Source organism: Camarhynchus parvulus, chromosome 1, assembly GCF_901933205.1.
Source record: "Camarhynchus parvulus chromosome 1, STF_HiC, whole genome shotgun sequence".
Taxonomy (NCBI): Eukaryota; Metazoa; Chordata; class Aves; order Passeriformes; family Thraupidae; genus Camarhynchus; species Camarhynchus parvulus.
In genome coordinates this window covers 85,232,042-85,255,821 of record NC_044571.1, presented here as the reverse complement: position 1 = coordinate 85,255,821, position 23,780 = coordinate 85,232,042, and the positions used below count along the sequence as shown (strand labels likewise).

The window sequence follows — 23,780 nt, the reverse complement described above, 5'->3', positions numbered from 1 at the left end:
GCATGACCCTCAGAGTGGCCATAACCTCTCCATATTCCATTTCAGCCTGGCCAAAGCAGGTTATTCAAAACTCAAGGAAGGCATTAAATCCAAAAGTTATTTCCTGGACACCTCTACAATTTGCTAGGCTCCCTGAGTTAAGGCCAACCACACCTGATGCTCAAGTTTTAGCTCATATTGAAGTAAAACCGAGAGACAACAGCCCAGATCATTTGCAGTCCGGTGCAATACAAAGTCACTTTTCCTGTTAGGGTATAATGGAGCAAGAACACAGTGAGTCAGCAGCTCATCATTACTGCAAAATGTTCTGGAAATGCTCCCATCAATTCATGGCAGTGCTGACTTACAGACTCCTGTTCACGAACAATTATTTGCTCAAATTTCACAAAAGCAAGAGGATTCTATGACAAAACTCTCCTGGCACTGCCAGCGGCTCAGTTCAATAATGTAATGACACCCAGGATTAAAAATAGGCTACAAAGTTTACTCCATTCCAATTATTTCAAGGAAATTAAACAGCCATGAAGGATATTGCCTTAAAAACTGTCCATGAACTAGAGATTCACATCCTGGGTGCAAGAAGACAATTCAGATGATGCAGGCATTTCAGTGTGGACCTATCACACAAGACTTGTAACATAACAAGTGAAATAAACCCTCATTTCCCTGGTGGCCATTTCCAGGGAAGAGTCGTAAAGTATTAAAAAAAAAAAAAAAAGGGGGATTGAGCATTGCCACTTAGAAGTTATGAGCAGTTTTGACTGGTTAAAAGAGAAAACTATAAGGGAATAGAGGAATACAATTTCAAAAGCACATTTTAGGTTCTAGAACTTTAAAATTCCCAGAAATTACTTTTGTTCAAAGTGCTGAGCAGGCTGGTGTACCTTCTCCATTTCCCTTTTTGATTGACAGCATAGCAGGTGGAGCAGGAACCAGTTTCCTATGAAAAAGGAGCTCTTTCTGGTTTTCTGCATCCTGCCTGTGGGGCATCTCACACGTCCCCTAGAGAGCAATATAATTAACAGACTGATAGGGAGCCGAGCCCATCTTCTCTGCCAATTGCACAAGTGCTCTAATTATGCAAAAAATGGACGTAATTAATGTAGATGTCAGTGATGATGGACATGGAACAATTAGTCTTCTAGGCTTCATGAAACACTTACTGTTCTAAACAAGTGCACACTGCACAGCCTTGGTAATTAGCCACTTCCTCTTCATTGAAGTTTAAATGGAGAGTTCTTCTCAAGCGTATCTCATAGGGGTTGACTCTAGGTAGTCCCTTAACCACTTTGTATGTCATGCTGCCTTTCCAACTTGCCTCAGCAACATTTACCAGTGAAGGGAAAAGGCATCTCTCAGCGCTCATACCAAATCACTGCTCACTCAGGGATGTAAATCAGGTCTTCTGTGCTACACTGCTATGTCCTGTGATCACTTACGTATCACCATATACACATACATCACCTTGTTTACCAGCAGGTGAGTGATAAAGAGTCCCTAGAATTAATTGCACCATCTACTGATTATCACCTTGGAGAAGGGAGCTCGGGAGGTCAGGCAGTACTGGGCATGGACGAATAATTCCCATCAGAAATTGCCCCTGTTCCCCTTCAATTTTGTCTTCATCACTTTATTCTTGATGAGCTGCAGGAACTCCAGTATGTTTTCGATTATGAGCAAATTATCAGGTAAAGATCCTCTATGAATGTCTCCAAATTAGGTTGCCCCAACAAACCAGTGGATCTGGACACAACCATAATATCAAAATTCACAGGCAGAGACCTACTTTCAGGTGTCTTAATCAAGAACAAGAGCACAATCAAAAAACGGTTTTCTATTGAGGACTAGTTACTTCTGGGCTCTCTCCACCTTTTTTTCACATAGGGAAGTAGGAAATGAAATGTGCAAAGCTGTAATGCTGAACATTCACCATCACTTAGAATCACAGACTGGTTTGGGCTGGAAGGAACCTTAAAGATCATCTAGTTCCAAACCTTCTGCCACAGGCAGGAGCAACTTCCACTACACCAGGTTGCTCAAACTAACTATTAGCTATCAACTATTTCAGTAACCAAATGCATCTCTGTTACCTTGAAAACAAGCCCAGGATGACTTTCAAATGACTTTTTGAGTGCATTTCTTTGATAAAAAAGTGTATTTGGTAACAGCATTCTGTTAAAAGGAAAAGCAAACACATCCAACAGAAAAAAAAATCCAACCAACAAATTCAAGCAAACCAGAGCACAGCCAGGGTGTATGCTGTGCTGTGAATATAAAGAGGGTGGAGGCAAACAGATTATATGTAGTTCAAAGAAGCAGTGTATCCCTGACTTTGAAATTACCATTACTGTTCAATCTTAGAACTCATTTCAATGAACTGGCAAGGAAAAGAAACAGAAAATTTCCATCCAAAGCTGCAGCGGCATGTGCTATTCTCTAAAAACTGGTGCTGCTTTTAGCAACTGTAAATCAAGGCATCTATAAACCAGTTTTACAGAAGAAAGAAGGCAATTCATCGCTATTTTATTTCAATATTTGTTGCTCAATGTGAGTGACAAATATGCTGGGTTTGTTTTTCCTCACAGTCTTTTTTAATCAGATGTCCTTAGGTGACATTTCACTTTATCTAGTAACAACCCTTTGGAGAGAAGAGAACGACCTTCATCATTTGTTCTCTGCTGCACAAAGCTCAGGAGAGCAGCACATTACCAGGATCTCTGAATAGCCTCTTGCATTTTGCCAGCACCTCTTGAGGATTTGAAATACCATCGCCAGATCCTATCATCTGTTGTTTTTAAATACCGCCTTCCAGTGTGAGACTGAAAGCTTTAATTTCCCATCAAGGATCCAAGATGTGAAATACGTGAACATGTTTCCAAGTTTCTTTCTATCCTTGTGCCATTATAGACAGATAGGTGTTTCTCTTACCACCATATGGCTTACAATGCAGAAAGCTACTTTTTCCAAAAGGTTTGGAAGTTATGATTTCTCTGATATATTAATTTTTAACTCCTTCCTATTTACCACAGAATCACAGAAAGGCTTGGTCTGTAAGGGACCTAAAAAGATTATCTTCTTCTAACCCCCCCACCAGGATGCCCCCAGTAGACCAGGCTGCCCAAACCCCCATCCAACCTGGCCTTGAACAGTCCCAGGGATGGGGTATCCACATCTTGTCTGGGCAACCTGTGCCAGTGCCTCACTGCTCCCTGGGTACTGAATTTCTTCCTAACATCTAATCTATACCTCTACTGCTTTAATTAAAAACTCTTCCACTTTGTCCTGTCCCTATTTGCCAGTGTAAAAAGTTGCTCTCCCTCTTTTTTATAAGCCCCCTTTTTATTTACCCTGTAGCTCTCTGTTAACAAAGCCATTATTCAGCCATCAGCCCCCTCCCTCTATTCCATGTGGCCATCACCTGGAGACAAGTCTCTGTTTGGATGTGCCCACCAGCATGGCTGCACTGTAGGCTCTTGGGTTGTCTGAGAGGTGACGTGTGGTGCAGCAGAGGTGAGCCATGGGCCAGCAAGGCCAGTCCTCTGGATGCTGCCTGGCTGGGAATGAGCCAAACAGGAGCACTAACTCAGGGGCATAGAGGACAGGTCTCTCCTCCACCCCACCACTGTATATGACTGTATGGGGATAACGAGGTTGAGTTCATTAAGCAGATTTCAAGTGTGGCGAAGTAAGAGGATTTGCCTCCTCCTCTTGCTCATCACTTTCCAGATTTCTCATCTATCTTCATGAAGGCTCAAGAGCTTAATGTTTTTGAGACTTCAACTCTTTTCCCTGCATTGGATCCTTTGAAAACTGACCACAGCATTTGTAAAACATAACTGGGAGCTGATGGACAGACGTGCAGACAGCGTGAAAGTCCAAGCCCAGGCCAAAGCAACTGCAATGTCAGGATGCCTTCCCTGAATGATGAACACTGGCAGAGCCAGTCCCTCAAACAGATTGTCCTTGGAAGAAGCTCTGCCAGAAAGCATAGCCCTAGAGCTCACTTCCTGGCTGAGCATCCCAGAGCAGCCCTTGCCTCCAAAATGCTGCTCCAGAGGGGATGCCAAAAACTACTTCGCCAGCAAAGCCTGTAACAGGCACTGCAGAAAACAGGACCCTTCCTGGAGACAGTGCCCATGGAATGGAAAGAATGGTAGTTATAACAGGATGTAGATAATGATACAAATGCTGACTCCAAAACACTCCTCCCTGGAAATAGAGTTGTTCTGGTTCCAACAATTACCTGACAGCTCAACGAGAGAAAACAAGGAAGGGGAGGAAAAAAAAAAAACAACAAAAAACCAGAAAAGAAATTGGATTCAGGTGCCGCAGTTCCACAATATGCCAGAGGTCACCCAGAGTCCCCCAGTGGCCAATAACACTGAACTTGTTCAACAAACAATTTAGTGACAGCCTCACAGTCGTGGGGAGGAGGGGGGATGTGCTGCACAATGGAGTATTGGATTTTAAATGTCACTTCAGAGCTTTAGGGGGTTAGTGCAAGGCTTATGACATGCTGGCTGTTTTTGAGGTGGCGGATGCTCAAGGTCAGAATTATCTCTCCTGTCTTCCAGACTGGCAAGGCAAGTACCAAAAATGTTTTGGAAGGAGATGCTAGGGCCCTCTGGTTATGCACTCTGAAGAGAGATGAAGCAGCCATTTATGGGTGTTAGCTGCTTTGTTATTGTGCTCCTGTTAGTCGTTTCTCTCAGATAAAAGAACAGACTTAATCTGCTGAGCCAACTTTTATCAGCAATGCCAGTGGAGTAGCTCAAATATACTTTTGTCTATCACAAGGAGATATGCGACCCAGAGAAACTAGGGATCAGAAAACACCGAGATGAGAAAGTTGTGGTACATCATTCAGTGATCAATGCCTTGTCCAGGCTACTTTTAAATGACAACAGATCTAGAGCTTACTCTGTATGCTCTGCAATACCATTTTACAGTTTGATCAGTCTTATTAATTGAAAATGTTTCCTGTGCATTCATTGACCTTGGTTTAATTTTGTCATTTCCTATGTGAAATTTTCAAAAGTTTCTATTTTCTTCCACATGCTTTGCCAATAAATACAGAGACAATCAGTGACAAGGAGGACTGGACTGTGTCTGGGAATGTGCAATGATGCCTGGAAGGGTTGGGAGTGAACAGAACTTCATGGAAGCATCAGTGTTGGATGCATGGATAGGCGTAGGAGAAAATGGATCATGTATTCAGATATCATATGTGAATGAATTTGGAATATGCAAATATATGCCTACAATATGCTGGGTGTGACAGAAAGCAAGGGAATCCTGCTCTACAGCATTTAGGAACCACTTGCTATCACAGCACGATCCTGCAACTGTAGACTGAAATAAAAATGCTCATGTTTTGTTGCTATTGTAACAGAGGAAGAATATGAAACAGCCTGCAATGGTTAAATTCCATTTTCAACATCTGACTGCAAAGGGACTCATCTGGAAGCATGACAGCTGTATAAAGCCCTCTTATAACGAGCAGGGCCCTGCATACCCCTCACTGCAGCTTCTGGCTTTAAAAACCTGTGAGGGCCATGGAGATGTCCTTTTCTTCTTACTGCTCATTAAAGCAGATTCACCTAAAATGGGTGGACAGAAGGGAGGGTTCTCCTTGATTTTATTTCCAGCTCATCTGCCTGTACAAACAAGGGTCAGTCATCACCTCAAGCTGTCACTCAGGTTACTTGACTATTCAATAAGTCAAATAATGATAGTATAATACACATGAAAAAGTTATATATATATTACATACTATAAAACACATAATAAACTAATGATAAAACCATAATCTAATACTACCAATAATAATAATTACTGTGGTGGTTCTATGAGAGTTATTATCCACAGCACATAACAATACAGACATGGTCTTCTGTGTAGTCTCTGGGTGAGTCTTTCCTGTTTGCCTGCTCCTGTACAGCTTTGCCCCGGGAGACTGTGTCCCAGCAGAGTGGAGGAAAAATCCTGAGGCTCTCTTAGAGAGATAACTTCTATTAGCATGTTATTGTTTAATCCAAGGAAATAAGAAACAAAAAGGGAGTCTCTGAGCTCCAAACCACAATTGAGTTACTGCACTGTAAAATTTTCAAGCATCAACCCAGCCGCGGTAATTTTTTTAGTTCCCCCAATATTATTAAGTCACACTTCATATAAATTTCTTGTTGAAGTTGAAGCTGGTACACTTTAACTTGTCTTCAGCATGGCTGTGAGGCTGAGTACCAGTGATGGACTGGCACATGACTACTATCAATCTACAGTAATTTGTTTGTACCTTTGAGTGATACCTTTTATGGTTCAGGAAATGTGACCTCCTGGTTTAAGATGTATAACTCAAGAATCTGTTGCAGGTCATCAAGATTTCAGTGAAGCCATAGGTAGAGAGGCTAGGAGGGCAGATGGAATCAATTCCATTGCCTACTGTTATCATATTATTAGCAGAAATGTGGAGAGCATGTCCTGATCTCCCTAAGCATGTTGGTGCCTCACAGCTCGTGCAAGGTTTGAACAACAGCAAGTGGTAGTTCAGACGAAAGAGGATTCAGACTAAACAGATGAAAGCCACCCTAGAATACAATCAGGCTATGAAATGGAAGAGAATCCTGAGAGGTAAGTGACTTTCAAGGTTATACACTGATAAGCAGTAAGGATGGGACTTAACCTAGGGCTCTCAAATCCTGACCCTGTGTTCTAACTTTTAACAGTGTTGCCTCCGTCTTTCAGCTAAGTCCCAACAGGAAGATGGGGAAATGATTAGGCTGCAAAAGCCTTTTTCTTGCCCAATTTTATCACTGAATTTTGCACCAGCATCTACCAGGCTTGGGAAACAAGCCTGTTTTTAAAAGCAGGACACAGTTACATGGGATTAAACCTGGTCAGGTAAAATGAAAGTTTAATATCATCAAAAATTCTTTCTGGAAAGACTTTCTGCAATACAAAAGAGCTTCCTATGCAAGTAGTGTGACTTCTTGCTTAAGACATTTTAAACCAGAATGAATAGGTTTCTAGAACAAAAACCCCCCCAAACTTTATAAACCAATTCTGTATCAAGATTCACTTTTTTTTTAACTTCTAAAAATCCTGAGTGCAAAGGCCTTGAATTTAGCCTGCAATATGTGATAATGGGGCCTCTTTTGGAAGAAAGAAACAGTAATACACCACTTCACTGAGTAACCACCAGAAAATATCACAGGAAAAAGCACCATGGCAGTAGGGAACTTAATATGTGATTATTTGGTCAGATTTCAATACTGGAATGGGGTTTGACTCGCTCTTCATCTCACAACACGCTGGTAGAGCTTTTTCAACCAACATTGCAAATGGGTAGTTTGCTGATAAGGGCATGAGATACAGTATGGAGTTATGTGGATCACCTTGCTATTGTCCCATTCTTGGGTTTTCATCTGTGTGTGGATTAGCTCATAGGATGGCTCCATGGCATCCATGTCTGGCTTGGGGTAGCCGGGGATGACATTGTGCAGCTGGAACCCAAAGGTGAGCAGCCAACTGTTGACATCTGCAAGGGAAGAGAAGCATAAATAAGATTATCTGATCACTCAAGCAGGATTAACCAGGAGAAGGCCCACAGGAGGACGCCACAGTGGCTGGCACTGCAGCAGTCTGGCTTCTGCTTTTTGCGAAGAGCAGGAATCTTAATGGTCCTACAGTGAACCGTGTGCCAAAATCTGGCCTTTCCACCTCCAGCCAGAGCCAAATTCTGTGCTTTCCCAGCTCTGAAACAGAAATGTTGGCAGTGAGCAAATGGCCCAAATCAAAGCCAACTTCATGTCTAGCCTTCATCAGCAGAAACCAAGCACTGTTTGAAGGTGTGTAGAAGTACAGCAACAGCAACACACGTGGAGGCTGAGATGCTCCAGCCAATTGGCAAGTGTTATCCACTCCTACAGTCAGCTCGGAACACCTCAGCCCCAATACTTCTCTCTCTGAGGACTCTCAAAGGGCCTGTAGACTGAAGACTAAATTTAGAGCTATGTACCAGAATACCAGGACATCCAGGATGGACAGCTCAGGCATTTAGCTGGTGCTCACAGAAGAACCTCTGGACATATACACTGCTTTGTCCATGGATTTCCACCTCAGTCCAGAGTTTCCTGGCATCTTTCATAAGAAGCTGTAGTTTGAGTATTAAACCAGTGTAAAGTCACATCATCTTTTACAGTGGTATTTATAATTAGACTTCATACTACCTGCAAGGTACATTATAGTAAAAATAAGTGTACAGACACAAGAGATATTTTGCTTGGGTACTTTTTACAAACACCTTTAAAAAAGTCCATGAATGGTGAGAAAACTGGTGGCTACCAGTGATAAATTATTGTCTTATACAGAAGAGGGACCACTAGCACTAAAGGGAATGTGATGGAAAACCAGCCATTTGGGACATCATTCCTGCATTTACTTGCCAGTAGATTTCAAAGTTTTCCTTGATTTTTTGATTGCAGAGCTATTACAAATAGCAGGTGAAAGTTAATCTGCTGGAGGAAAAAATTATGAGGTTGAGTAACTCCTAGATCTGCTTGGGATTAGCATCACTCCCCCCCTTAACTTCAGAGCATTTGATGAGCACACCTTGTTTGCCTTCACTTAGCTCCAGAGGACACACCTGCTACAGTCCCTGAGCAACATGGTATGCATTTGGCACACAATAGCAATTTCAAGGCAAAAAAATGTATGAAGGGGAAGTTTAACTAATATTAGCTCCCAGGAGTCTTAAGTGTCTGCATGTAACTGGAATTTTCTTGGTGATTGCTCTGCTTCAAGCTGGAAGTGCAAAGGCTTGACTTTCATTTTGTTAAGCTCAATAAGCATTGAAACCATCTGAAGACAGAAAAAAAATTTAAACAATAAAATATGCATCTTTGAATATTTTTTCTTTATTCCCATGAGCCTAAATTAACGTTTTGAAGAACTGGTTGGAAAAGAAATTATGGATGCAAGTGGCAAATAACGCCGTTCCAGATGACTGGAGAATCAGGAGCCAAACAAACACACTATCTGTTGCTTGTTTTCCTACAGGCCAAAATGTTGCGATTGGGCAGATGTCCAAAAAGCCCTTGCGACAATCCATGTGGAAGAGGGAGGATTTCTGTAATAAAAACACTTCTGTTCACTCAATGTACAGATTGTTTTTGGAGTGTCTTTGAAACAGAGAGGTTGAGGGGTATGAGAGAAATGAAAAGGCTCATTTGGTTATTTTGTTGCCTAAGTGCTAAGACAGCCTGCCTCCAAATCCTTCTTATCTCAAATGAAGAGCTTTGATGTACATATTGTGGACCAGGTGGTCAGGAGAACAAAGTAAAACAGTGAAGGTCAGCATTGGTGCAGGAATAATTTCCCAAGCAGTTCAAAAATGCTAGAAAGAATACAGAGCACCGATGCTGAACTGTTGAAAAATATGTAACATGTCTGGAAATACCCAATACAGGGTGGTTTTTTTATACTTCTCAGAAAACTGACTTCCAAAACATTTGCAACAGGAGTTTGTTCTTTTTTGGGAGAGGTGTTGGAATACCCAGAACAAAAAACCACCAAAACAAACAACCTGAAACCATGAGAGGAAGATGTGGAACTGAGAAAACAGAGGAGAAAATACTAATTTGCCAGGAGGCAGTGACAACTTTTTTGACAGAAAAGTACATTTCACATCACAGAGGTTTTTTTCAGCTACAGTAACCCTGCCAACACATTTCACAGTAAATTCATTTGAGGGCAAAGAAAAAGAGTGCTTAATGCAGACACATGTAATGGAAATGTCAGTTCAATCCATCAGGATTGCTGAAGCTGGCAGCAAAGCTCTGTGCCATGAAGTGTACAATCACTAAAATATTCATGTTTAACAATGGGCCTCTCAAATCATAAATACCTGCTTCTCCTGCTCTCCCCTCCACACACCTTCAATTTCCTCAAGCTCAGAGACCCCATCACTGTGGACCAAAGCATGTGCTGGTCACCCATGTCCTGGGCACTGAGCTCCCCTAAGGACAAACAGGTCCCAGTGTGGGAATGCAGGGACAGAGAGGTGTTCCCTGTGTGCAGATCTGGGCAGATCTGGTTGTGATGACAAGGACAGTCTTATCATGGGTCCTGTCCACAAGGTGCCTGAAAGCCTGAGCAAAAAGTGCTGGGGCAGCAGCCTCATGTCACAGCATGCATCCCGATAGCATGGCCTGATTCTTCCATGCACTGGGGGAGGAGAAACTTGAAAAATGTATTTGGGCTCTGTATTCTTGAAAAACTAAAAATAGAACTTATAAGGCTGTGGAAAAAAATTATTTGCTGCATATAAAATATTAGTGTATCAGTTTTTGACATCTTGATTTTACTGTCAGAGTTGTGTGGGAAGCCATGCACCTGTTCCAACACAGGGCTAGAAAAAAATATTCTGTCCTTTCTTAACTTAAGCAGGAAAACAAAAATCTGTTAATATGCCACAAAGCAACAGTTCAAAAACTAGATCTGTTCAGACCAAAAATTTCCAATTAAATTCTGAATTAAACTCCATGTTGATTTTGATTCCTTATTTTTCTTTTCCAGTTTTCAATCACTAGTTTACACTTAACTTGAAAAAGCTGAAAATCCAAAATCCATTTTTGTTTAAGGACATTCTGGAATTTGTCATTTAGACAATTTTGAGAGCTGCTAATGCTTCTCCTGAGAAATCTCTCAAGCTCAACCCTCCCCCATAAACACATTCAGTTTTGAAAAATAAGCATTTTCCGATAGGAAAAGTTATCTTGAGGTATTCCCTCCCAGCCTTTATTATCAGAGTGAGAGCAACATACAGGATCTTAGCCTGCATCTTTTGACATATTTTACTTCCCTCGTGGCATCATCTTCTCAGCTCTGGAGAAAACAACTTTTAATGAAAAAAAACCATAATCTAATCCTTATGATTATTGCAGAAGAACCTGAAAGAACAAATCCTAATGGCTAGAAAAACAAGCAGGATAGATAACCCAAGATTTTTACTTTGTAACATTTATTTACTATTAAGCAGATCTTGTAACTTAGGGAAATGCAATTATTGTTGAATTTGGGAAGGTTGTGATAGATGCAGCAGGAGCATTTAAAAATTATTTCTATCTCCTTAAGAAGTATGCACATTTGATGTGTAATTGTGGCATTTGGCTTTTCAATGGGAAGTATCTAGAAAAGAGTCCCACCACAAAGTCTTCTCAAACTTAAAACTCTCCTCATTGCTACCACTGTTGCACACAGCATGAAACTAGGTTTGAGACTAGAGAAAGGGGATAAAACAAACCTGGCTGGAGATAAACCTGGGGGCAGCAGACCAATGATAGAGGGACAGTTTGCTAGTGAGGTCCTTCAGGTTGCCATCTCAGTACAGGCAGGGGATGGCAGCAAACATTCAAGTGTGATCAGATGGCCAAGAAGGCCAGTGCCATCCTGGGCAGTATCAGCAATGGTGGGGCCAGCATGACCAGGGCATTGATTGTCTCCCTGTACAGGGTACTGGTGAGGCCTTGATCCTGTTCAGTTTTGGGCCCCTCAGTACAAGAAGGACATTGAGGTGCTGGAGTGTGCCCAGAGAACGGCAGTAGAGCTGGGGAAGGGTCTGGAGCACAAGTCTGATGAGCAGCAGCTGAGGGAGCTGGGGGTGTTCAGCCTGGAGAAAAGGAGGCTCGGGGGGGACCTTATTGCTCCTACAACTGCCTGAAACAAGGCTAGAGTATATGGTGGGGGCTGCTCTGTTCTCCCACGTAACAAGCAATAGGACAAGAGGAAACAACCTCAAGTTGCACCAGGGCAGGTTTAGATCGGATTTTAGGTAACATTTCTTCACAAAATGGGTTGTCAAGGTCTGGAAGAGGCTGCCCAGGGCAGTGGTGGAGACACCATCCGAGAGGGGATTTAAAAGACATGTAGTTGAAGCACTTACGGACACTGTTTAGTGGTGGATGTGGTAGTGCTGGGTTAATAGCTGGACTTTATAATCTTAGGGTCTTTTCCAAACTAAATGATTCTATGATTCTATGTATATAGGAAGGCCATTTAACCTACAAAAGGATTTTCTGTAAAAATACCCCAGAGCTCATATTACAGCAATTTTACAAAGTTTCAGGGGAAGCAGTTCAGAGATTGCATCAAGCTTTGGGGTAGCTGTTCCCCAAAATCTGTCCTCTAAGTCTAAAGCACCTTATTTCTTGACTTTTTGGAGACACTGTTGATTCTGCAAGCCTGATTAACTTTAAGCTACATAGCTAGTAGTGTAGTAGTCATGTAGATACTCTGAAATGGCTGACTGTAATGAAAGGTTTGAATTGCTTTGCCATTCTGCTGAAACAATTCTGTATCTCATTTGTTTAGTTGCAAATAAATCTCTAGGCAAAACTGTGTAAACAGAGCTGCCCCTCTACAAAGAGAAAGGTTATCAGGACATTAATTGGTAGCTAAACTTCAGATATCTGAGGGGACAAAAAACTGTAAGGAAAATAAAAAGAACAAACACCTAAGAAGAGAAAGGAAACATGTTTGGGAATTACAATCTCCATCTATGCTAATGAATTAAACATGCTGCTTACATGGGGGTCCAACTGGCAATCTAAACTTATGTCCATTAATTAAAAACCAGAAAATCTTATGGTGATCAGGACACTGAGAGAGGAATTACCTATTGTACTGGTTTTGGTGAGGATAAATTTCTTTATAGTAGCTGGTGCAGGGCTGTGTGTTGGATTTGTTCTGGAAAATGTCGGTAACACAGGATGGTTTTGCTACTGCTGAGCAGTTCCCACACAGAGCCAAGGCCTATTCTGCTTCTCACCCCACCCCACCAGGAAGGGGGCTGGGGGTGCACAAGGAGCTGGAGGAGACACAGCCAGACAGCTGACCCTGACTGACCCAAAAGATATCCCAGACCATATAGTGTCATGTAAAGCTGGGGAGGAAGAAGGAAGGAGAGGACATTTGGAGCGATGGTGTTTGTCTTCCCAAGCCACTGTTTTGTGGGATGGAGCCCCGCTGTCCTGGGGATGGTTGCCTGCTGATGGGAAGTAGAGAATGAATTCCTGGCTTTGCTTTTCTTGCACAAGCAGCTCTTGCTTTTCCTATTAAACTGTCTTTATCTCAATCTCTGTCTATGGGTTTTCTCACTTTTTCAGTTTCCCATCCCAGGAGGAGAGACTGTGTGGCTTGGTGTGGGGCCTAGTTCCACCTGGTGTTAGACCATGCCACCTATTTGCTGATGGCAAACTTGTAAAAAATGTTTATTAATTTAAATGTCTTACCTGTCATGTAACATTTGATATCCTGAGAATTGCTAATGGGATTGTTGTTTTTGAACATATACAGGTTGAAAGGCATTATGTTATTGCTACTCAGATGCTTCCACATATCATGGTCTGGACTTGTCCAGCGACCTGCTAGCACATCGTAGTCTCTCCGTCCCATGTGGATGAGCTTCGTGAGGGGGTCATACAGTCCTCCATGGTAGCCGATGATGATCTGGAAGTTGGGATTAGTGTCCATATAGATCTCCCCATATGCTGTGTACAGTATCTGCTTGATCATTAAGCCAGTCCCACTGAAGACAGCCAAAGGAGTGCCAATGTTATCGCAGGCTATGTAGAATTCATCGCCGCTGCTGAGCTCCATTGCAAAGAGGTGGCCTTGGAGGTCATAGTACAGGGAGGTGATCTCAGAGCTCGAGTGGTTGTACAAGTGGGTGACCTTGGTTGGGTTGGTCAGATCTGCGTAGAAGAACTGCAAGTGATGGCCATGGCTGGTTTTGCTGGAGACTCTCCTTCCTAGGCCATCATAGCGGTACTTCACACTCCACCCACTTGCTTTATTGTAGGCTTTGATGAGCAGGCCAGCTGAATTGTACTCAAAAATATCATTGCCTCTTTGCTTCAGAAAGCCATCTTCATCCATTTTGTACTGCACATCCCCCAGTCTAGTAATCCTATCCCTGAGGTCATACCTGAGTGGTGTAAGGCGGGCACTATTCCCTGGACTCAACAGATGGAGGTTTCCATTTAGGTCATAGCTGTAACGCCAGAGAGGTTTGTCATTGATAGACACAGTCTGCAACTGGCCATCAGCATCATATTCATATGAGTAACGAGTTGTGTTTGCATAAGGGCCAACCTTCAGCTCTTTCTTAACCACTCTCCCCATGTTGTCGTACTGCACAGTCATCCAGTACATGAGAGACCGGAATATCTCATACTGGACCTCCTTCATCCTGCCATAGGCATCAAAATGTTTAGTGTGGGTCATGACAGCAGTGGTGATAATCTGGTTGATATCGTAGTAGATGACCCCGAATTTACCGAATTGCTCAGTTTTGCCTGACACATCATCGTACCTGTAGAGATCGATAGGCAGAGGTGTCTCGTTGATGACCGCTTGCATGCTGGTCACCCGGAAGCTGTTGTCATAGTTGTAGTCAAAGCGTGCATTCACCATGCCCTCCTCAGTGAAGCGGAAAATCTGTCGGTCAATGAGGGGCCCTATCTGTCTGTACCTGATTGTGCAGGTGAACCCTTCATTCTGCAGGTTTATGGTCTTCAGCATGCCCGCAGTTTCGTCGTACGTGAAACTGATCTTTGTGGTGTCGTAGAGCATCTCGGCTAACTTGGACAGCTTCCCATACTTGTAGATGACGCGTCTCCCTGTGCCCAAGTACAAAGTGTGGAGGAGCTGCTCATCCTCTGTGAAGTCCTGAATTACTGAGGCATTGCCTTCTGGCGGCCGGTAGATGTTCCTGTAGTAACCAATGGAACGAATGGTTTCCAAAGTCTGACGGGCAACGTTGGGCATGGTCACTGAGGACAGCCGGTCATTCTTGTCAAACTCAAAGATGTACTGTCTCTGGCTGTGAAGGAGCAGCACCATGGACTGGATGGAAAGAAGAAAAGTATAGATTATATCCCTGCTTTTCCAGCAAAATTATACTTACAAAACCTGTAAAATCCCTCAATCCAAAGAGCAGGGCAAGTGGGAAAAATCTCCGTGTCCATAGAATTCAACAGTGAAAGGTAAGGAGATGTGCATGGCACATCAAGTATCCTCAAACAGGAGTGGGTCAGTGGAAGAAGCAGTTAATGTAGTGAGGAAGGTCCAAGTTCAGAATGCTCAGTTTTTTAAATCACTACCCTATAGCTGTCTTACCAAATTCCCTGTGCCAATAGCCTTTGAAAGCTAACTAAATAAAATTGGTACAGCTACTTAAACAATGCTTGAAAAAGTATCCCCCAACACCCTCCAATGATGAATTAATTCATTGTGTCAACCCATCTTCTATTATCCTCTTCCTCCAAACTTCTGCTGGCATACTTATTTGTTGTGGGATTTTTTTTTTTTTGCATATAACAAACAATCCACATAGATTGCATAACACAAGGAATAAGTCAATACTTTTTCGTTTTTAAAAGATATGGCACAGCTACAGTTTCCTTAACTGTTTTAGGGAAGCAAAAAATTCCAAGAAACCAGGAATAAAAAATTCCAGTCCCAGATATATAATACATGGATCTGCAGGTAATTGGGCAGTGTAATGCTGAATGGTAATACCTAGAAAATATAAGTTCCATGCTAACCTACAGAGTGAAGGCCCCAGGAGACACTGCAAAGTGTGCTACAAGTATGGCTGAATTAATGCCGCACTTATTAATTACTATGTATTTTTGTAAGTAGAAATGTACCACTTGAAGAAGGCAGGATGTCAACTCTATAGGTTGTTTTCATATGCAAAATCCTACTGGAAATTGCTACTGCTCACTCTGCTGACTTTATCTGAGCATATTTCATTGTGATGCAATAAAGCAAGACTGTGCTTAAAAAATCACATGTCAAAGCTTCACATTTCACATGCTCTCATCATGACTGGGAAAAAAACATCTCTGACAATTGTCAGCTGGCCTGCAGTGGTCTGGCATGAAAGCCACTTTATGCACCTTAGTGGGACAGAAGAGGAGGACTGGACCATAAGGACCAGCAATTAGCTGAGGTGAAGGAGTGCAGCTGTACTGATGTCAAAGGAGAAAACCCGTGTGCCTCAAATGCACCATCTCTGAGCAGTAAGACCGTTCCTACCTTCTCCAAGTAGGTGTAGCTCCATGATTTACCATCAGCAAAGATTCTGGATGTAATTCTGCCAGACTGATCGTACTCCATCCTTTCTGACATTGTGCCCCTCTGAATCCCTGCAATGTGTCCTCCTGGGGAATAGGTGACATTGACCCCGTTCAGTCTGCTGCTGGGTGACCAGAGACTGGGCCTCCCTGCCTGGTCGTAGAGGATGCGGAGCGTGAACTTGCGGTGGTCATCATAGATTTTCTCAGTCCTTGTCACACGATCAAAGTCAAGGGACAGCAGGTTTCTGTTGTGAACCTATAGGAAAAAGAGGGATAATTAGGAAGCTGGAAACAGTGTAAGTTAGAAAGACTAGCCTTGTTTCACCAAATACCTCTTTACACCGCACTGCAGAGTATCCAGCTGTTGATTGATACTGGATAAGACACAATTTTGAAAGCAAAGAGTTATCCTAATGTTGCTTTTATTGACTTCAGTGAGGAGAGAGGCAGAAGTATGGTACTTTTGAAACACCACAGTGAAGGAATATTGCTCATATCCCAAATCTAGATTTAGGACTGCTACAGCAGATGTGACCTACAGAACACAGAATGACAACTTATTGCAAAGAATATTTCCAAGATATTCTACCTATCAAACTCTGAAGACTGAGTCTTTTGCTTTCATGCATATCAGAAAACCCTTGTAGAAAAGAGATGGATGTTGTGCCACCACAGCAGAAATCGGTGGTTTTCTCTGAGTTTACTGAATATAATGCAGGCTTTGGAGGTTAAGCATTTCTCCTGAGATGAAATGTGGAGGCTTTAACCACTGCAGATGTTACAAAGACCAGGAACTTTCCTGTAAGAGTTGGACCTTTAACTTCACTGTCCTGGGGTTATTCAGAGTGGCATAATTATACTCTGATCTTTGGAAATACGGAGGCACTCGAGGTAAGTAAAGGTATCTACTTCAAAGGCAAGAGCAGGAATACATTTCTACTCAGGGATTGCAGTGCACAGCAATACAAAAAGGAGCTGATAATACAACTCATGTTTAGCCATATGTGCAAGGAGACCCACAAAGCCACATCACCACAGTAGCAAAGTACTGGTTTGAAAGCAAGGAGGAAAACCAGTATTCCCAGTAAGAGCTTGCCAGTGAAGACAGCTCTTTCTCCATCCCACCACTTCCAAGCTCTTTCAGCTAGTGAATATCTTTCTTCTGGAAGGGTGTAGGTTCTTCTTGGATGAATCTCAAACTCCAAAAAGCTGACTTGGTTTTCAGTTCCCTTTGCAGCCGTTCAGCTACAGTCAGAGTTTGCTGCTTGCTATGAAGTTTTCAGATCAAGTTAAAAACACTGCCCTATCCTGCTCTGGGTAACACTGACATTCCTGACTGAAGTCTTCAAAAACTTCAAAGCAGATGTGGCACTTGAGGACATGGTTTGGTGGGGAATATGGTGGTGGTCCTTATTTTAGTTTGACTTGTAGAACTTTGTATGGTTGGACTTGTAAGAGAAAGGAGGGGGTTGAATCAACAAAGGTTCCTCAGCCCTGAAGAATAGGAGAGGGAAAGGCTGAATCACTGCAGTGTCTTTGTCTTGCATGGGCAGACATCTATGCAGAAGCCTAGAGAACGGGGACACCAGAAAGACAGAATTCAGAAAAAGGTATCACAGGAGCTGGGGAGAGAAGGAATTGTTGCCATGATGTAAGTGTGAGGATGATGTAAGAGGCAACAACAATTTTCAATTTATGGATAACAAGGATAAAAGGTGCATATGACTTCAGGGAAGAAACTCTGTAGAAACATAGACAATGCTCTAATGAAATATGTGTGATATAGAGCGTAAATGTGCAATGGGAGAGAAGAAATCAGTCACTATAACAGGGAAGCTGGAAAATAATTAAAAAGGTATCAAAACTCTTAAGTACAGATGCACATGAGTAACTAAGGAATTTGGTATCTCCTAGGCACTTGCTGCTATAGAGAGAGAAACATGAGAAGCAATTCCTTGCAGAAAAAGAAAAGCAAAGCAGGAAGTAATAGCATCTCTCCTTCCCATACATTCACAGAGCAGCTCCATCTTGGCAGCTGCAGCTTCTTTTGCTCCAGGTCTTTGCCAAGAAAGCTGGGAAGAGCTCTTCTAGGGCTGGAACAGTCATCCAGGCTGAATGAGGTCTTCCTGAGAAGTATGTTAGCAGCAGTGCCATTCACTGGGCTGGAAGGGCCAAACAGCAGGTCCCTGGATAGCTCTTTAAGCTCAGTCCAAATGTCTGTATCCTCTGACTGGTGCCATAAATTGTTCCACCCTCCCTATGCTCTGGCAAGCAATGTCTGTGCGACTAGTTGGAACCAATCTTCCTTTTCCTGTATTTTATTTTTTAATGATTTGTTTTCTTGTGCTCTCTTGATGTACTGTCTTTTTTATCTGTGAAGTGCTGCAGTGCAAACAGCAACCCCTCAAGGTGATGAGCAAAGTGAACCCTACCCTGCCAGTAGCCTCTGAAGAGGGTCTAAATCTTTTTCATACTTGTTCAAGGGCATGCCTTGTATAGAAGTGAATTTTCTGCAGAAGAACTGACAGGGCTGCAGGCTGCAGTCCAATAACTGTGTTTTATAGTGAGCTAAATAAGGTGCCATCCTCCATCCCAAACCTTATTCTGGAACGGAGTCTGAAAACCTCCTGCAAAAAGGTTTTGCCCCTCAGAGCGTTTGACAAGGCTTGTGATCAGCACAGGATCAAGACAGGGTAAATTTAAATCCACAGTTCACAGTGGATTTGACATCCCTTTAAAATGTGTGAGACACTAAATTTAACCCCTAACTCACGTTCCACAGTACTTTATTCAATCCCTTAGCTTCCTCTGCAGAAAAAAGAGCATAAACACACCACCATCTCTGATTTCTCCAATGCTTTCTTTGGCACTCCTTTAGCTTAAACAATGTACATTGATCTCCCTGGGAATACTAGAGTACAAAAAGGGAGAGGATTCTCATGAAAACAGCCCGGCAACCTTCAGCAGAGGAGGGCACAAAATGCTCCTGCAGTGAGGACTCCAGGTGACAACAACACCCCTGTGATGAACAGCTGCCTACAAAGAAACTTCCCCAGCAAACTGCTAAAACTGTTGGAGTGGCCACAGCCAGACCTCAATGTCTTGCAGAAATTGTGGAGAGCATCCTGGAACATCTTTATTAGTCAGCATACCAGGAATGGTTAGCACCATATCCTCTCTGGTCATGTTGGCTGTGGGGATTTCTGGGATACTAGGTCTTGATGCCACCATTAACCTGCTGCCAAGGTCTTGGGAAAAAAAAGTGTTTTATGACAGGAGTTACCATGGTTAAATAAATAAAAGAACTGAGCCAGCAGCTCTGTCTCTTTTTGCTGTCCTATTTGCTCTATTGCCAGAGATTATTTTACATCCTTCTATATTGAAAACCTCAAGTTTGTTTAATAAAAAACAAAACAAAAAAAAGGAGTCCTGTTCCTTGAAGCAGGGTTTTCTTAATTCTCTCTCTGCAAATGAAGTCTGCTGCTGCTGTTGGCCAGGGATAGGTGTAATTCATAGCCAGCCAATCTTCAGAGATATCTCACTGCTGGGTGGGTGGATAGAGAATCACAACTTTTCATGGAATGTGTGGGACAGAAAAAGTAAAAAGGGCTGCTTTAACATATTTGTGCTGCTTTACAGCTGCCTGACCAAGTACAGAGTCAGGTCAGCACTGCTGGAAGAGGGAAAGAGGTATCAGGTATCATTCCCTTCATCCATGCAGAAGTCCCTGCTGTGTGCCTTACCCATGCAATAAGGAACTGTGTATTGTGTTATTCCCTAGGGAGGGTCAGGAAGGCAGCTCTGGAAGTGGCCTCATCGTGCTGGGAGCTGGCCGAGCTCATGGCAACAGGCTGCCAGTCCCCAAGCACACCATAGGAGAAAGAGGCACAACCCATAAAAAGTGGATCCTTGTGGTGACAGCAGAAAGGATCACTCTTTTACAGTGTCCAGATCCTGTTGTCCTCACTTTGAAGGCCTCATGAAATGATGCTGGAGTCTCTTTGGGATGTTCTTTCCCCGTGAAGCACTATGTCTTTGCTGCTGTCTTATGTGAGCAGTGGAGTGAGGGGAGAGCGAAAGTAGTAACTTAGTCACATATAGCAGAAAATGGTAACATTTCCCAAAATGAACAAAAACATGTTGAATTTAACTTTCCTAAGTTTCTCTCCTGCCAGGGAAAGCAGCAATTATTGGTGTCAGGGAAGATGCTAACATCACCCAGAGAATATGTTAAATGTTGTGCAATCCCCAGGGAGGCAATTAGCACCTTGCAGGTTTTTGTATAAGGGGTGCAGATGCTGCCATGCACGCACAGACACAGAGCTTAAAACATCTAGTACACTCTCAAGAACTCTGAATCCCTGAACATAGTCATAACTGAGTCTTTTGACCATGTAAGATGCACTTCTGATTCACCAGAAGGGTTCTGATATGCTCAAAATGTGAATAAATGTTGGCAGATTTCTAGGGATACTAGCCTGAAAATTCATTTTGCAAGTGTTTTTCCAACTGTAGTACAATATAAAACACAGACACATTCTGTGTTTGAATCCACTACAAAAATTTTGGGAGATAAAAACTGATATGCGCAGCTAAGCTGCGGTTAAATGAGTGGAAACTGTTTTGAACACCAAATAGCTGTGACCCAGCTGCAGATTTCAGAAGGCCCTCTCTTTCAGAAAAAGATCTTTCTGAAAATTTCACCAGTTATTGAAATGAAATAAAAATAAAATAAAATAAATAAAATAAATAAAACAAATTAAAATAAATCCCCCAAGACAAACCCAACAAAAAAGTGTGGTGACGACTGATCTGCAGCAGTACACACTGAAAGAGCAGCTTCAGCTTTCATTACTGTTTGCATTTTTTCTTCTGGTAACAAAATATGAGGCTATCGATGCATGGGGAAAAGAACAGAGGCTAGGGTGGAGAGATTGAAGAGAAATACTTGACAAGTGTGAGCGAGGAGAGACAGGAAAAATCACACCAAAGTAGCAGGGGTCATGCAGCAGGGAATAGGGAGAGGTGAAGAGCAAGGACTGGGAAACACATATCCTGAAACCAGAGCACTGATATTTACTGCCAAGCTTAAGTGTGAATAAATAGCTGCAGTCCTTTTGCTGGGGTGGCATTACACAGCACTAAGCATTTTTCTCAGAGGGTCTGAATTTGCCAGGTGCTGAGCAGCCTCCCAGGAACTGTTCATCAGCCTGTGACTCTGAGACTACAGGGTACAGGGTGAGTGCACAGGACTTGCTATTACAAGTTCCCAGCTTTGCCAGCAGTTAGCAGATGAATTACAGCTTATTGGGCAAGATCTTTAAACAGCCCTGACAAGTATGAGGTGCATTGTGTGGAACAATGTTTTCAAAACACATCAGTCTCAAGCACAGAAAGGTTTAGGCACTCCTGGAGGGAGAGTACTGTCAGGCTGGAGCTGCTTGTAACACTTCAGGGAACAATAGCAATTGTGGTGCAATGCCTTGTGAGCCAAGTTCAACAGACTAGCAATTTCAGGAATCCAGAGTTTTTTCTGAGGTTTCCCAATGAACAGTATTCACAGAATCATTGAATGGCTTGGGTTGGAGGGGGCCTTAAAGATCTAATTCCAACCTCCCTGCCATGGGCACAGACACCTTCCACTAGACCAGGTTGCTCAGAGCCCCATCCAACCTGGCCTTGAACACTTGCAGGGATGGGGCAGCCACAGCTTCTCTGGGCAACCTGTGCCAGTGCCTCACCAGCCTTACAGAAAAAAATTTCTTCCTAATATCTAATCCAAACCATCTTTTTTTTTTTCAGTTTGAATTCATTCCCCCTTGCCCTATAATATCTAATCCAAACCATCTTTTTTTTTTCAGTTTGAATTCATGCCCTTGCCCTAACCTCCTCTTCAGCTCTCTTGGAGCCCCTTTAGGTAATGGGAGGCACTCTAAGGTCTCCCTGGAGCCTTCTTTTCTTCTGACTAAACAACCCAAACTCTCTCAGCCTGTCCTGATATGCTTAGAAGGCTTTCAGTGCTCTGCTCTATGACTACCAGCAGCACAGGTAGAAAACACCTTCACTAACTGGTCTGGTATTTTATAGTTACGACTGTCCCTGGCTTGCTTGAACAGCCTGAGATGACGGCTAAACCTGTGGTGTCTGATGGGAGGTCACACATTCCCAGTGATGCAGAGGACAGGCTGGGAGATCAGCAGCACCACCTTTGATGGCTAAGGGAACATCAGCACATAAGGAGACATAATGATATACTACAGTCATAAAGGTTATGTCACTGAGGGTGAACAGACAATTCTCTGTCCTGCAGCTCCATCCCTCTTGAAGACAATACAAATCATACCCATCCCTTTCTGCCACGAGACTGGGCACTGATGAGATGGGATGGAGGCCAAAAGTGCTCGTGGTTCTCACTTACCCTCAGCCGACGTCCAAAGACGGTGACCTGCCCTCTCGCTTGCTCCTTCCTCTGCCTCCACTCCACGAGGTTGAGGCCGTTGTCGATGGGCAGGGTGACATTCCTCTTCCCCACCGTGGGGTTGACGGTGCCAGCCAGCAGATGTGGCTCGGTCTGCAGGGCCACCTCCATGCCATTGGCGAGCATCAGCCTGAGGGAGCCATCAGCACCGATGTAGTAGCTGTTTCGGACTTGGTCTGAAGACAGAAAAGAGATTTTTGCTGAGCTTTGATGATACAGCTCCAGCTCTTCGTTTGCTCCCTCACCTAGGCTGCATGAGCATTTTGGATGGCTGTAACCAAACATACTCTGTTACTCACCTGTCCCACTCAACGGGAGCAAAACATCAATTTCATCAGGGAAAGTAAACATGGACAATTGCTTTTTCATTCTGATGAGGTTTGGCACCTCATATTCTTGCAGAAAGCCTTGCACAGGTTAAAAAAGTGAAAAAACTGTGTAATCCTTACCAGAGGATGCAGGTTCAAACCTCTTCCTCTAGACTAAAACACTGTGTGCTGAGATATTTGTTTTAAATCAGTCTGACTGAAAACTTTCCATGCTTTTATATCCTAAAATCCTAATTTCACAACAGTATATGAGAAAGTGGGGCCACCTACTTTCCTCAGCTCATTCACTGTCTCACAAGTGACAGGAAATTGCACAGCAAGTTAATGCTAACCAGTTCCCCAAACAACAGCCAAATCCTTTCCCTTGAGAAAGCTTTCAGGAGGCAACTGAAGTCCTCATGTTTGGAGAGAAAGCAGAAGCATTAAGCTCCCACACGTCTCTATACATTTGGCCTCCACTAGCTCATGAAAGATCAGATTTTGAGGCCAGTATTTGGGAATTCAGGAGTTGAACAGAAGAGCAATCTCTCTCCTACATCCTTCAGGAATCAGGAGGCTGAAAGCCCATCCTTTGAATCTCCAGCTGGCATTTATCTCTGCAGAGAGTAGCTCATGAAGGGTAAGAAAGCATGAGACTTAGTGCAGAATGGCTTTAAAACATATTATACAAACACTGCCTTATCTGAAGCTCTTCAAAAGCTGGAAAATATTACCATTTCTGTCTCCCAGGCTGCCATAAACTCTTAATTGTGAATAAAAACACCCATTGAAAATTCCCATTAAGGGTTTTTCCTTTCTGAGGCAAGCTGGGTTTTGTTCACTAGTTGCTCTGTC

General features: G+C 42.9%; 1 protein-coding gene across 4 annotated transcripts in view; it reads right to left on the bottom strand.

The window, feature by feature from the left end:
• TENM4 (teneurin transmembrane protein 4) overlaps positions 1–23,780 on the bottom strand; it is a 595,878-nt gene that overhangs the window by 6,602 nt on the left and 565,496 nt on the right. For all 4 annotated transcript variants that reach the window (XM_030971231.1, XM_030971250.1, XM_030971240.1 and 1 more), the window contains 4 exons: positions 22,558–22,793; positions 16,099–16,395; positions 13,287–14,901; positions 7,392–7,534 (listed from right to left, as the gene is read on the bottom strand). In XM_030971231.1, coding sequence (XP_030827091.1) covers positions 7,392–7,534; positions 13,287–14,901; positions 16,099–16,395; positions 22,558–22,793 — 2,291 coding nt within the window. The remainder of the gene's footprint in view (positions 1–7,391; positions 7,535–13,286; positions 14,902–16,098; positions 16,396–22,557; positions 22,794–23,780) is intronic.